Source organism: Panthera pardus, unplaced genomic scaffold, assembly GCF_024362965.1.
Source record: "Panthera pardus isolate Hobbes unplaced genomic scaffold, ASM2436296v1 HiC_scaffold_17, whole genome shotgun sequence".
Classification (NCBI taxonomy): domain Eukaryota; kingdom Metazoa; phylum Chordata; class Mammalia; order Carnivora; family Felidae; genus Panthera; species Panthera pardus.
Genome location: NW_026526732.1, coordinates 16,179,090 through 16,194,767, shown reverse-complemented (window position 1 = coordinate 16,194,767; position 15,678 = coordinate 16,179,090). Strand labels below are relative to the sequence as shown.

Here is a 15,678-nt window from a genome sequence, read left to right as displayed (position 1 = left end):
ACACTGTGCAGCCCGGGGTGGCTCGGTGGCTGACACTTGAGCATGTTTCTTATTCTTCAAGTAAATCGAGGCCAAAAAATGATTTGAAAATACCGTAGAGACGTTCCACAATTTATTTAACCAGCTCTCTGTTGATGGGCACTTACATTGCCTCCCATTTTTGGCCATTGTGAACAGTGCTAAAAGGAACAGCCTTGGGCATGCATATTTGTGCATTTGTCCGGTGCTCTCCTTAGGAAAAATCCCTAGGGGCTTTAAACTGAGTATTTTAAAACTGCAAATAAAGAGGGGCACCTGGGCGGCTCAGTCGGTTAAGTGCCCGACTCTTGACTTTGGCTCGGGTCGTGATCTCACGGTTTGTGGGTTCAGGCCCCGTATCAGGCTCTGCACCAACAGTGCAGATACTGCTTGCGATTCTCTCTCTCTCTCTCTCTCTCTCTCTCTCTCTCTCTCTCTGCCCCTTCCCTGCCCACTCATGTGCGCACGTGTGCGCTCTCTCTCTCTCAAAATATATTAAAAAATTATAAACCTACAAGTAAAGATTAAACTACAGTCATCCATAATGTCACCTCTTTAGTGGTCAAATCATTTCTTCATATTTCTTTCCCTCCGCCCTTCTCTCTCCTCCCTCTCCAGCTCCTTTGTAATCGCTTGTCTCCATCTAGGGCTGTCAGAGTCACTCACTGGCTGCAGCATCTCATTTGCCTGTGGCTTAAACCTCCCACAGGCTTCCAGGTTCACTACCATCGGACTCCCAATCCTGCCAGGGTCCCCACCTAGGGGGACCCAACCTAGGACCCCACCTCTGATGCCTCTGCAACGGGGCTGCACGGGTGCTCCGTGCTGAGAGGAAAGGTTGGCCTCACCTACGCGCTCTGGGCCAGATCCGTAAAAGGGGGACCTTTCAGCTGACTTGGGGGGGCTGTTTGGGAGTTCTTGGGTCCCAGGGTTTGGAGCACACATGGGGTCAGTGTTGCTCTTCTGGAATGTGCTAGATGCAAGTTTATTTACAGATATAAATCAACTCTTGGGCATTCAGAGCTTCAAAAGCAGATTTCGTATTTTATCCATAAATTTGCTTCCCTCTTTCTAGTCTCTAAGTGATCTTGGTAGGTGGGTTTGATAGTTTTCTCTCCTTGCTTCAGGTGGGAGGATTTAAGGAAAAGTGAGGAGGATGGGCTCTCAGTTTATCAAGGAAGAATCAAGCCGTAATTTGTCATATGGAGTGGCTGCGATTTACTCTCTTGGGGGCTTGGCGATTCTAGAAATAAAAACACCAGTCTACACGCGGCTCCGCCCTTTGCTGGGAGCACAGAATTGAACTTCTAAAACAAAAGCCCTCATGGTATTGTTATCAGATTGCCTTCTTGAAGTCACAGGGTCTAGGCCCGCCTCCAGCCACATGCTAGAGAGTGCTGGTTAGCGCCGCTCCCTAGGGTTAAAGCTGTGCATTGGTCCAGGCACGTAGAACATTGGTTCTTGTCCCGACGCTGTCTCTTTGCCAGCATTTGTACGTGCATCTGAGCTGAAGAGCCAGATTGAGCCAGGTTGTCATAGTGTAGATAGAAGTGAAATTAAACCTGAATTCTCAAGTACAGATTTAACCCCGAGAGATAAACAGCTCTTTTCCTGAAACAGTGGCTCTATGTTCCTTACAAAACAACGATCTGTGAATCAACAAAAACTAAATTGTGTTCCTTTCAACTCCACTGAGGGGGCGGAAATGCTGTGAGGGTAGGATTTTGAGACATACCTGCATCCATAAGGAAAGCCTGAAGGTTTTTGGAAAATCTGTATACCACACTGTGTCCCCCCACCCACACAGCAGATGGCATATTTTTTAAGTGTGTAAACTGCTTCTGTTTTCGCACCTTTTAATAGCTGGATCTTTGAGACCGGTTGTAAAATACCAGGCAATCATTTTACTTACAATGTAAAATGAAAAGTTCATTTGAAATACAGTCGCCTCCCTAGTTTTGCTTTTGGTCACGTCAGTTAATGGAAAGTGACGATTATCAAACATGCGGTTTATTGCTATATCTTTAGAAATATAAAGGACCCCTCCCAGGTACCTGGCTGGCTCAGTCAGTAGAGCCTGCAACTCTTGGCCTTGGGGTTGTGAATTTAAGCCCCCGTGGGTATAGAAATTACTTAAAAATAAAATCTTAAAAGAGGACCTCTCCAATAAATGACTTATTTACTTTTTCTGAAGGATTTCTCTATTCTGGAAATAATACTGGCTTACAATATAAAAATTTAACATCATGAAAAACAAAAAGGAGAAAACGAAGTCTCTCATTACTGAGAGGTGTTAAAATTTTTTATATTTCCTTCCAGGATTTTCTCTCTGTATCCATCCTTTTTACACATTGAGATCATGCTATAAATACCATTTTGTGTCCTACTTTTATTTCCGAATACTGTAACATGAGTCTTTTCCCGTGCTTTAGAAGAATGCAGGTACCCAAGTCGTTTTTCAAGAAACCTAAATAATACATTTGTTGTTGTACTTTCGAATTTATGTATAAATGTGATTTAAGCGTGTCAACGCTAGAATTAAAATATAAAACAACAGGATTAAAAGAAAATCTTCTGTTAATAACCCAAATGCAGAACAGATTACTTCATTTTAAAAGCTGTTCTTCTAACTTGAGGATTTCTTACTCCGTCAGAATCATCTGTATTTCATCAGCTACACATCTCATGGTATTTACACCTACACATCACTTTATTTGCTTTGCCTGACAAAATGAAAAGTATTGGGAATCGTTCGGGGAAATGCGCCAAAAGAATCTTAGGGGCTCTTGAGTTTTACATATTTTCCCAGTTACACTAATGAAAAGGAATTTGTTTGAGAACTTGCCTTGGAGTGCAGCTGTAGGGCATTGAATGTGTGTGCAAGATATGTCTCCGTTGGCCCTGTCCCGATTTCTGCGCAGAAGTTTTGAGAACTTCTCTAAATTGCTCAGGCAGAAAGAGCAGTTAAAAAAGAAGCCCAAATTGGTCTGTGAACAGACCGAGTTTCACATTAAAGAACAACTAAAATCATTCACATCACTTTATTTCTTTTCTGTAGAGTGCCGAGTATCTGATCTGTTGTTTCTGTTTTGTTTTTTTCTTTTTTCTTTTTAATGTTCCAAGCCATTCTTTTGGTCAGTGTTAAATAACCTTTCCTGGCTTTTCTAAGATGTGGGTTTTCTACCTTGGGTCACTATTTAAACATCTGTGAGTTTTTCTGCTATTTGCACAACTTGCAGAATAAAACAAAGGTATTTACAAGAGATCGCTACCGACTGGGCCTTTTTGAACTGCTCACTCCCGTCAGCCAGGTGTGATAGGAAACACAACCCAGGGGACTGCAGAGTTTGTTGCCAGGAATAAAAAGCCTGTAACGACTTCCCAGTCACGAAGATGCCCGGGATGAGTGATCTATATTCATATGCTGCTTGAGCATGTAGTTTTGGAGTTCAAGGTTAGACCCATGGCTCATGACGTGATTCTGTTCACGATGCCAGAGTTTGAGAACTGCACGCTGTTTTGCCCCTCCTCTCTGCATAAGCAATCTCTTTGACCTTGGAGCAAATGGTAAACTTCTCATAGGATGTGTTCACACATCCGAAGTCACGGAGTGCTCTGATAAATCGTTAACTGTAGTTGACAGTAAACATATTTGTCTTAGAAAAGATGTGCATGCTGGGGCGCCTGGGTGGCTCAGTCGGTTGAGCGGCTGTCTTCGGCTCAGGTCACGATCTCGCGGTCTGTGAGTTCGAGCCCCGCGTCGGGCTCTGGGCTGATGGCTCAGAGCCTGGAGCCTGCTTCCGATTCTGTGTCTCCCTGTCTCTCTGCCCCTCCCCTGCTTGCTCTCTGTCTCTGTCTCTCTCTCAAAAATAATAAACATTAAAAAAAAAATTTTTTTTTTTTTTAAAGAAAAGATGTCCTTGCTTTGTCAAGCGTTTTTTGCTCAACTGTGCCTGGACAGGTGACAGAAACGCAATGAGAATGGGTATAGTCCTTCGCCTCAGCAAGCTTGTGGGCTGGTAGGCAGGACAGCCGTGTCAGGAAGCTTGTAATAAGACCCTCAGAAAAGTGATGCGATACATACATAATAAATGCTGTGGGAAACAGAGGGGGGCGGATAGAGCTACAGGGAGATGTTGAGGAAGAGCATGAGCGAAAGGCATTGTTCCCTCTCCATAAACTCTAAGCTCTTCCGGAGAACAGCAATTAGGTTAAGTTGGCGCTCACTGTCTTCTGAGTCAACTGGATAATTTTGGAGTCAGAGCTAAGGACACTGGGACAGCCGTTCAACCCAAGTTTGAGATCCAACGTAGGAATGAGGTGGAATAAAATGTTTATTGTGGCTCTCCTTTTATTGCTCCCAATAAATACTTCCTGCTTTTTGATTTTCCTGAATTGTATCAGTTGGCAGAATGCTAAGCCGTCCTGTGTTTCTAATTAAGACTTGGATGGTCGGCCGAAGTTTGGAGGAGGTCATCTCTGGGCGTGTCTGCGTCGGGCTGTCTCCGACAGCTATATTAGCACATCCCGGGGGACGAAAATGTGATGCTTCACGTGACACACCGAAGTAGACCACCTATTCCTTTGCAAACAGTGGACGACGAGGACCGTACTTAATCCACCCTGTGTTTGATACTTTTTTTTACAGGCCGTCCGAAGACCGTGATGCCTGTGGCTTTCCAACCACTCTTTTTCTTGTACTCATCAATAGGAAGTTGACTCAAAGTGGAAACACTTTCACGTACCTGGGCCTTCATGTTGACCAGGTGTCGTGCGGCTTGAGGAGTGGAGGGAGGCGTACGTCACCAAGCATGTGCGGGGCGGTGCACCCTGCCAGCGACCCTGTTGCCTCATGCGGTGATGGCTTCTCAGCCCTCACCCAGAGTCGGGCGTCCCCGTGGCCTGTGATTCCGTGGGCACTTCCCCGGTTCCCTTCGGAGACGCCCCTGTCGCAGCCCCGCCTCATCCTCAAGATTTCTCCCTACTGCTCCTTTTGTTTCCTTTTGCTTTCTTCTGACCATCCCTTCAGAGAACACGTTCTAGAAGATTCCATCCTATCCCTCTTTGTACTGTGTTCCCTCTCACTGTGATCTTTCCCACTCCCATGCTTTCAGTTGCTAATTAGTGGTGAACGACAGTTACAGTTTCTGTCTGGAGAAATGACTTGGCGAAGTCAGGTGGCGGGTTTTGATTTCCGGCTTTACTGCTTGCTGTTTGGCCTTGGGCAAGTTACTGAACCTCTTCGTGCCTCAGTTTCCTTATCAAGGACAGAAATTAACCTAATAAATGTAAAAGCACAGAACCTCACGTATTTAAATATTTTTTTAATGTTTATTTATTTTTGAGACAGAGCACGAGCATGAATGGGGGAGGGGCAGAGAGAGAGGGAGACACAGAATCCGAAGCAGGCGCCAGGCTGTGAGCTGTCAGCACAGAGCCCGACGTGGGGCTCGAACTCACGAACTGTGAGGTCATGACTTGAGCCGAAGCCAGACACTCAACCGACTGCATCAGCCGGGCGCCCTTTACAGAACCTCATATGTTAACGACCCCAAGCCCACCCTCCATCTTTATCTGGCTAACGTTTATTCATTTGCCGGGTCTTAGCTTAGGTGTCACTTCTCATATGAAGACTTCCCCGATGCTCCAAACGTAATCAGATCCTCCTGCCTTGTGCTCTCATAACACAGTCTGATTGCCCTGTTTCTTTCATATGTGTTTATCACTTTAATTGTAATTGCCGGTCAGTCTGTCCATATCTTCCATCGGTTGTAAGCCCTGGGAGAGCAGTGATGGAGTCCAACTTGGTCAATCATTGTGTCCCCAGGATCTAGTGGTCTGGCACATAGTACTTAATAAACATTTGCTGAAAGAATGATTGATTGTATCACTGTGGCGGTCTGAGGCAGTTGGGGACGATGATATATCTAAGGGCTTTATTTCTATTTCTTTGTGGTCACATCACTAGGTTTTATAGGTCAGAAAACTCTTATTGTCGGTTTTGTTGTGGTTGAGAATCCTGGACGACCCTGACTGCACCATCTAACTCATCGGAGACCATGTCGCAAGCCAACATGACAGTTTTTAAATCTTGTAACAATGGTCAGAGTGTGCTAAGGAACAGTTTTATGGGTCCTTATTTGGGAATGTAATGCACGCCTGTCTTCTTAGTTAATGCCATGATGGTTGTAACTAATGTGTGATGTTTGCTTTTATAGAGTGTGGTGGTCAGCGAGGTCCTCCAGAGCACTTGGGGTCTCCTTTGTGTGCTGGGGAGTGTTGGACTCATTCTTTCCCAATGCTTGAGGGGCTGTTGTAGGAGAAGGGATTAAGCTCAGTGTGTCTGACTCCAAGAGATAGGAGCTATAGGAACGCAGACATCTCTTCTTTAGGACAAAAAACTCTCTAACCGTAAAAAGCTATCCGGAAATGAATGGGCTACCCCAGAGGTAATGAGGCTCCCTCACTGTGTTGCAACATGGTGGGGACAAGCCCTGGGCCCTGAGATCTGGAAGAAGATGGATGAGAGGGTACGATGGGATGCCTTCCAATGCTCAGAGTCTGGCCATGGACCATCGAGTAGGCCTTGTGCCCGCACTGTGCCCCCGGTAAATGGCCCTAGACGAATGAATGCCACATCACCCATTAAGAAACAACATCAGCTTAATTATTTAAACCATTTGATGGATAATTCTATGCCATTTCTTGAAGCTGCTAATGTTATCACTGCCGAATAACTTTTCTTTTTTGGTCTCTTGGTAAAGGTGTATCTGTTTCTTGGCTTTAGCTTAAACATGGCCTCTGTGATGTGGGTAGACCGTAAAAGTCCCTGGAAATTGAATTTTTAAGTGAATTTGGGAATGGCGTGTTCTCTGCCTGTCTGCTCTGATTTGGTTCTAGTACCTTAGGTTGATTTTGCATAGGTCTAGGAAATATTATTAAATTTTTTCTCTCTCTCTCTCTCTCTTTTTCCAAACCAGGATCACACCCACCCCTCTCGGGGAAGGGAAAAGTACAGTTACAGTTGGGCTTGTACAGGCTTTGACGGCACACCTCAACATCAACTCCTTTGCGTGTCTCAGACAGCCTTCTCAAGGACCAACTTTTGGCGTGAAAGGTACTTGATTTAACAACCGGTATATTTTGCAGAGCAAAATTGGGGGCAAAGTTTTGAAAGAACATTAGCAACAGGTGTGGCGTTAAAACTTGTCAGAGGGACCGGTACGTCTCATCCCGACGTTTCATCCCGACGCACACCCCACCTGCACGCTCAGTATGCGGTGGTCCTCCCGAGGCGGTCCTCCTGCAGAGGGGGCTGCGGCGGGGGTTTCGGCAGAGCCCCGCAAGAAGCCCATCGCCCTGGCTCCGTGGAGCAGCTGCTGGGCCCTTGCTCAGGACTCCAGCCTTGGGCGGAAGCCTTGCACCTGATCAATACCTTCTTATTCGTATTGCTGTTGTATCATCCACCCCTGCCACAGAGAAAGGTCTTTCCAGCCAGTTAGACACCCTTTCAGTTGGACCCTCGTTGCCTCATCTCGCGAGAGTTGCTGGGGGGCCTGCAGAGCTCTGGAAACTGACCAGCTGTGGACAGAGCTGTGGTGCAATTTCTGTCTGGCTGTGCTGGGCCGACATCTGGAGCCTTCGCACTCACACTGATTTATCATGAGGTCATCCTTCAGCTCGTGTTACAATAGCATTTATTGCCACAATTACTGTTCGTTCTTGGCACTTTGTGGATTTTAGCGGTATTCTATTTATCTCACTGTCACAGATGTTAATAACTCCGAACTCATTAAGTACTGATAACTCAGAGAATGTCATACATTCTGTGGTGGAACGAGCACTAAACTTGTAGCAGGAAGGCTGCGGTTTTCTTCGTGGCTGTGTCTCTTGCTGCTGTGTGACCTTCAGCCAGTCGTAACCTCTCTGGGCCACATCTGTGAAAGTGCAAAAGTTCTAGAGTGCTAGGTTTACGGAGTTGTCGTGAGGACCAAATGACATAGCAGATAAAGAACAGGGTACACCCTAAGATGATCTGGACACGGAAGGTATCACTATTGTTTTATGAAAGAGAAGTCTTTTTAATGTAGTGACGTTACTCCCTTGAGGGATAGTCAGCCTGACAAATTTTATATACTGTTATCTAAAATCTCTTGGCCGCATCTTACAATGCATTGGTCTGAGTTCACCAGGTGGATTTTTTTGAGCGGTTTTTTTGATATTCAAAGCATGTGCAGGTGAAATGACACAGAGCCACATAGATCTAGTAACAGATGAATAAAATAATCTCATGTTGGCTGTAATGAGATTTGCTGTATTGTTTTTACCTTTTTTTTTTTTTTTTTTTTAACCAGGAAACTCATGTGCTTAAATTGTATTGTTGGGTGAAGTGGGAACTTTTTCCCCTTTTGTTCTGCTTTGATGGACAGTCGATGTTTTCTTTACTACCTGCTGTTTCATCTTGGGGGTGCGTGCCTTCCTGCCGGGTTTGGGGAGCTGTGTCCCCGGGGCTCTGTTCATCCTGTGTAGCTATACTTGCTGAATGATTTCAAACGGCGTCTGTTCTGTTGTTCAGGAGGGGCCGCGGGCGGCGGATATGCCCAGGTCATCCCCATGGAGGAGGTAAGATCTCAGCAAAACACATGTCATGTGTCACTGTTTCTCCTTCCTGCAGCCTTTTTTTTGTGCCCCATCAACACAGGCCCACAGTCCTTTATCAGTCCAAAGGCCTAAAGATTCTGAAAACCAAAAACGTTTGCATCACTTACAGTGGCAAAACCTGACGTTGAGTGTTATGGGCTATTTATGTCTATGCCACTTGATGTAAATATTCACATATTTTGCTGCAAGAAATACTGGTTTTGATTAATGGATACGGACTTAGACCCTGCTTTGGATGTTTTAGTAAAACATTATAGGTATATCGCACTCTTTCCACATTTCCAAAAATTCTGAATCCCAAACCCACGTGGCTCCATTCTGCATAAGAGGGTGGAGACCTATCCCCATCGATCATCAGTTATCGTGTCCAATTCAGGAGGACTTGGACTCCTCACTTGGGCAGAGGGAGACTCAAAAATCAAATAGTTCCAAAGAAAAATGGGCACAGAAGGTCAAAGGTGACCATTCTTATTTCTCCAAGAACCCCTGCCCCCGCATAACCACCCCCTCGTCCCCTGAATCTGACTGTGACTGGGTCTCATCACTTCTACTCTCTGCATTGGCCTCTTAGTTCTGGTCCTGAGAAATCTTCTAAAACCCAAGTCTGAGCCAATTGCTTTCCTGTTCAGTGTATTTCAGTTCTTACTCCATCACGCCTGTGCGGTGTGGCATGGCAGGTCCCCGTGTGCTGGTCCTGCTGTCCCTTCCAGCCTTGCTGTCTCATGTCCCCACAGGCTGGCCTCCCTCTCACCCACCCCACCAGACTCCCTGCAGACTCTTGATCCCAAGCCTCGAGCGTTCTTCCTTTCCTGTTCTGCCCTCCCTGCCCAGCCTGTCCATCTCTAGGTTCCGTCTCCCCCCTCACATCCCTTCATGCTGTTTCCCTCATCCGGTTGGTTGGCTGTGCTGATTTAGAGGGCACGGACCCCAGCGCTGAGCACAGCGCTCAGCACTGGGGGCTCGCTAGGAAATGTTCGTTGATTTCGATGAACGAATTCGGAAGGGTGTTTGCCTATGGAGGCCTGAGGGTCAGGAAAGCTAAAGGGAGAAGAATATGGACACTCTTCAAGTAGTGGGGGTGGGCTGAGAGAGAATAGTGTAAGAGAACAGTGCTGGAAAAAATAGCCCCAAGCCTCACATCTGAAGGGGGATGAGTAACATTCACAAGGAAGAACCAGAGCCAAGAGGCCAGGTTGGGGACAGCGTACAAGGAACATGCCCAGGGGAATGGCTCAGGAATTCCTGTGCAAATACTCAAAGGGCATCGGTGTCCTGCTGTCATATGACATCAGCTGCATGGCTCAGACTTGGGGCGAACTTAAGGCATATGATGGTTTCAGCTGCCTTATGATCGTTCAGTAGGCCAAAAACAATCAGGCAGTTTGTTCCTTGAATTCGAAGACCTTCCGTATCTCCTTCATCTCTCTATCCCCAGCTCTGAGCACAATGCCCGACCCTCAGACCGTGTTTGTTGACTGAGTGCATGAATAGACAACTCGTACCGACAGAAACTTAGGAAATAATCATGGGGAAATGTTTGAATAAATTCCAGATGGGTTGAAGAATGGAAAGTGAAAATACTGAGTCTTGAAGGGTGAGAGGGAGCCAGGGTTGTGCAGAATGGGGGGGAGAGTGGGACCTGCTTGGGGGACAGTACGGGGGCGGGGAGGGGTCTTCGGGGAACCGGAGGCCACCAGCGTGTTGTCAGGGGCCAGTGGGGATAGAGGAAGTGAAATACAGAAATGGGCACGGGGCCAGCTCTTTCAGGCTTTGAATTTCATGGGCTAGATCTTGTTTGAATATCGCGGTCCGCCATTGAGGGGGATTTTGACACAGTAATAACATGATGTAAATTGAGTTTTATGAAAATCGCTCTGGACTCTGTGCGGAGAACGCACTGCTAGGAGTTCAGAGTGGATGCGAGGGGTGCAGTAAGGAAGCCCGGGGGAGAGGCGGTGGCGTGGGCCAGGGAGGTGGCAGTGAGGATGGGAAAAGCATGGCAACGATGTAAGCCGTGTTTGCTGAGTTTGCAGAATTCGATGTGGGGCGTGAGAAAAGGGGGGACATCAGGGAGCGTGAGCTGAGCAACTCTTGAGTCATTGATTGAAGCGGATCACGGGGGCAATCATGGCCGTGAGGCTGCAACTGTGGTGGTGAAGGGGGTGGTGGTCAGAAAAAGAAGAGAGGCCTGTCTGGGGCCTGGGGACACCCCAGTGGATACCGAACAGGCATCAGGAAGGACAAACATGAGCCAACGGTAACATGGGGAAAGGATTCAATGCAAACATCAGCAAAGAGCTGTTGACTAATCGTTGATTGTTTATTTTCACTAATAATCAAATTAGTCTACATTAAAACTACTAGCAATTATTTTACTTGTCAAATTGACAGCTGGATTTTTTTTTTTAAATAGTCATAATACTGGGGCGCCTGGGTGGCTCAGTCAGTTGAGCGTCCGACTTCAGCTCAGGTCACGATCTCGCGGTCCGTGAGTTCGAGCCCCGCGTCGGGCTCTGGGCTGATGGCTCAGAGCCTGGAGCCTGCTTCCGATTCTGTGTCTCCCTCTCTCTCTCTGCCCCTCCCCCGTTCATGCTCTGTCTCTCTCTGTCTCAAAAATAAATAAAACGTTAAAAAAAAAAAATTAAAAAAATAAAAAATAAATAGTAATAATACTAAATTTTACCAGTGAGGGATTGAAACACGCTTTTATACATTACTGGGAGGCAGATGTTGGTAACACTTTCCTGGAAGGGAGGTAAAAATACGAAGTGCCTTAGAGGGCACCTGGGTGGCTCAGTCCGAAAAGCATCCGACTTCGGCTCAGGTTATGATCTCACAGCTTTTTTATTTAAGTTGTTTTACAGACTTAGCTCATTATAAGGCTGTGTAATTCGTGCAATGTTTTATTTGTTCAGGAAGTCCTTGAATACTGCCACGGCTGTTTGAGACAAGTAGAAAGAGGTTTTCATTTCTTTTATAGTTCAACCTTCACTTGACCGGGGACATCCACGCCATCACTGCCGCCAATAACCTGCTGGCCGCCGCTATTGACACAAGGATTTTGCATGAAAACACTCAAACAGACAAGGTGAGGAAGTTTTCTCGTTGGCCTTTTTGGGCCTCTTGTCCTGGGATTTCTGGATTCTTGAGGAGTTCATGGGAAAACTTTGTGGGGCCGATAAACTGAAATTGTATTAACAATTTTGTGAGTTCTATATATCCTTATTTCTTGGGGAGAGGATCCCTACTTGGGTCAGATTCTCAAATGAGTTTATGACCACTGCCAAGCCGTTGGGTGAATTATGTTAGTTGTAATTTTAAGGCAAATATTCTTTGAGATGGGACTTCAGTTTTGAAGGTAATCGGTAGACCAGTTCTCTTCCTTCTGTCCAAAGGTCCAATCTCCAGTCTGTACTAAGGGGATTGGAAAGATAGCTTTTTGACTGTAATGTTACATGCAGCCATTCTAGATGTACCGTGAATGAGATTAGACCTCCTTGTTGGAGTTCAGGTGCATGCAGCTGAGGTAAACACACACCTGACAGGGATAGAGCACTAGGTGCTACTTCCTCATGGGCGTGGACCGTGGATAAACGTGGGACTTTCTGGCATGTTTACAAGGATCTTGACTTCCTCCCAATTAAAGTAACTCCCTTGTGCGTTTTTGAAGCCAAGTACAGATAAATATTAATTTGCTGGTTGTAAGGCTGTAGAGATCAAGAAATATATATTTATGCAACATTTTTGCAATGTGCATGATTTCAGATCTAGTCAGATTTATTGAAATGATAGAAGTTAAGGCTGCATTGTTTATATCAGCCAAGAATTTTAATAGGGTCTCTAATCTAAACAATTTGGTTATAAATGTAATGAGCTTTGTCATATCCTGTGAATTATCCACGTTCCTAGCTGGCCCTTACACTTTTGTGGGGCTTTATTTTTGTTTTGTGTTTTTAGGCGCTGTATAATCGACTCGTTCCTTTAGTGAATGGTGTTCGAGAGTTTTCAAGCATTCAACTTGCTCGGCTGAAAGTAAGTTTCCAGTTGGTGGCTCTTCAACAAGAAAATGTCCTAGAAACAAATCAGAAAAATTGTCCAAGCCAGCAATTTTGAACTTGATTTGGGTTTTCAGACACTCTTTGGGCCGTTAAACTCTAGAGACAGAGCAATATAACAGAGAGAGAATAGAAGGAGAAGCCTGAGACACGGCTACACCAAAGGGCAAGCGGACAGATTAGTTCCCCTTCGAAGGTCTCTGTTCCTTCGGCCGTAAACCGGGAGGACTGCTTTGTAGGTGTGGAGCACCGTAGTCAACTGACAGATCAAATTTCCAAGAGTCCTTCTCTTATATTCTTGGATTTCTAGGAAATAAGTTCTGGCTTCTGTAAATGTATCTCTATCAGTTTTTGTTGTAGCAAGATGCTACAGTCGTGCGAGTGGAAGTAATCTTAACTCTTATCCGTCTTATCATTTATTTCCTGGTGCTATTTGCTGCTGTCCTGGGAATCCCATGGATTCCCCCTTGCTCTATTCAGAGACTAAAAGCTAACTTGATGGTATAAGTTACAGGCATTGGTTGGTAATAATCGATTTTAAAAATTCACCCCCTTGGGGTGCCTGGGTGACTCAGTCGGTTAAGCATCCGACTTCGGCTCAGGCCATGATCTCGCAGTGAGTCCAAGCCCCACGTCAGGCTCTGTGCTGACAGCTCCCTTGAGATCACGCCCTGAGCTGAAATCTAGAGCTGGACACTTAATTGACTGAGCCACCCAGGTGCCCCTATGTTTTGCCTTCTATTCCTTCCAAAATTGATCACGTCGTTTCTCGTCTTCATCATTAGAAACTGGGAATAAATAAGACTGATCCAAGTACGCTGACGGAGGAGGAAATGAGTAAATTCGCCCGTCTCAACATCGAGCCCTCCACCATCACGTGGCAGCGAGGTTCGTGCCGTTTGTGGGGTCGGGGATGAGGTCTGCTCCAGCTGAAGCTCGTAACCCACTTCCACGAGCACGTGGTTTCCTTTCCTCCCCTTGTCCTCCCAGCTCGTGTTCTGGGATCCCTCTGTTTGTCCCAAGCCCTCTTACTTCCCCATCGTCACCCTCGCCTTCTGTTCAGGAGGAAGCGTCATGCTCCTTCATGACTGGCTCTACCCCATCCGCTCCCCCTAACACATGGCCAAGGAAAATTTCCTCGTTTTTCTCCTCTGTGGTAGTACCGGGTGATGATCCCCAAGGTGTCTCGGAAGGGTGAGTTGGTCCGTATTCCCGGTCCTGCTGTGTGTTCTTCTCAGACCTGCCCGCTCACTTTCCTCATTCCTTCCCACTTCCAGAACATTTTTATCAGATGCCTGATCGATCGCAAGCGCCTTTTAATAAACGTGCTTGCGTCAACTTCTTTCTCCCAGTTCAGTAGGCTCATAGTGTAGAGTAGTTCTGTCCCTTCCTGACTCAGAAGCCCCCGTGGTGTGTGATAAAATCCTGTGTGGGTACAATTGCCATCACACCGCTTGGCCTGAAGCACCATCACAGTGTGGCCCCATACGCTTTTGCTCCCTGTCTGCTTTCGAGACAGCCTCTTCCTTCTGCCTGTCCTTGGCCGGCCATCCCCAACCCATCTCCTTGCCTAGACCCTTCCCAAAGCTTCTCTTCTGGGAATCCATTCAGCCAGTTCATTAACAGTGTCGTGTTTTCCCACAAACCGTGAGGTGGAGAGAAAAAGACCAGAAACTGAGTCTTGGCTTCACCATTTATGAGCCGTGCAACTATTAGCAAATGACTTCCTCGGTTTTCTTCTCTGTAAAATGGAGTAATAATACCGGTGTCTGCCTTGCGCGGCTCCACTGCAAAATGAGAGTGGTTTGCAAACTCTACAGCACCACCCAAAAGTAATCCATAGGGAATGGTTGTGTGATGCAGCTTTCTGTGTCTTTGTCGCCCAAACTAAAGGAGAGTAACATCGTTTCGGAAATTCAAAAAAATTTTTATTAATAAAACCAATAACATGATCAAGATTTCGGAGATGTCTAGAAAGAAAGAAACATCTTGCCATGCTAATAACAATACTGTTCAGGTTTTTTGTGCACCTGGATTTTGTGTATAACTCTAACTTAGGTGTGTAGGTTTTAGATCCTACTGTCTTATTTATTTGAGTTTACTTATTTATTTTGAGAGAGAGAATGTGCATGCATGTGTGCGGTGGGGGTGGGGTAGAGGGGCGGAGAGAGAGAGGGCAAAAGAGAATCCCAAGTAGTGCCCGTGCTGTCAGGATGGAGCCCCGCTTGGGGCTCGATCTCATGAATCGTGAGATCATGACCTGGGCCAAAACCGAGAGTCGGACACTTAACCACCTGAGCCACCCGGGTGCCCCCTCCCACCAGCTTCATTTGTATCGTAAGTAGCATGTTCCATTTAGTTAGCTCTTTGTTGTAATGGTAATTTTAAATGGACCTAGGATATTCCTTTGTAGATGAACCATAATTTATTATTTAACAGACCAACAGCAGTTTTAATAATGGATATGAATATTATCAACATTTTATTGGGAAGCCTGCTAACTTTTTTTTTAATAATGGAAGTGACGACTTTAAAAAATTATTCCAGATAAATACTAGAATTATATTATTGTTCCTGGCACTAAAGTGAAGAAAATATTATCGATATAGGTAAGCCACCTGGGTTGAAGGAGTCTAGAATGACATTTGCTGAGTAGTTTGACTCTTATTCTCATGAATTAATATAAAAAAAATGGAACTCTTTATCAAATGACTTGGGGACATTTTATATAGCGTTTTGTTTTGTTTTGTTTTGTTTTTTTATAAGGCAATATAGGATTTGACCTAGAAATAGTACAACCCTGGTGATGAGCTTAGGTCCTCATATGATTTGAGGACTAGAGAGGGACACTCAGGGACCACATGGGGCTGAGCACTCTTTGCAGACTATATGAACGTCGCGGATTTCATGGCCAGCCCTTCCCTTTGCGCTCACTGTGAGAAGT

General features: G+C 45.7%; 1 protein-coding gene across 1 annotated transcript in view; it reads left to right on the top strand.

Annotated features, from left to right (window-relative positions):
- The window catches only part of MTHFD1L (methylenetetrahydrofolate dehydrogenase (NADP+ dependent) 1 like), a 184,451-nt gene that overhangs the window by 43,543 nt on the left and 125,230 nt on the right, over nucleotides 1–15,678 (top strand). The window contains 5 exon segments of the mRNA XM_053904385.1: nucleotides 6,999–7,135; nucleotides 8,594–8,640; nucleotides 11,660–11,767; nucleotides 12,637–12,711; nucleotides 13,520–13,622. Of these exon segments, the coding sequence (XP_053760360.1) occupies nucleotides 6,999–7,135; nucleotides 8,594–8,640; nucleotides 11,660–11,767; nucleotides 12,637–12,711; nucleotides 13,520–13,622 (470 nt within the window).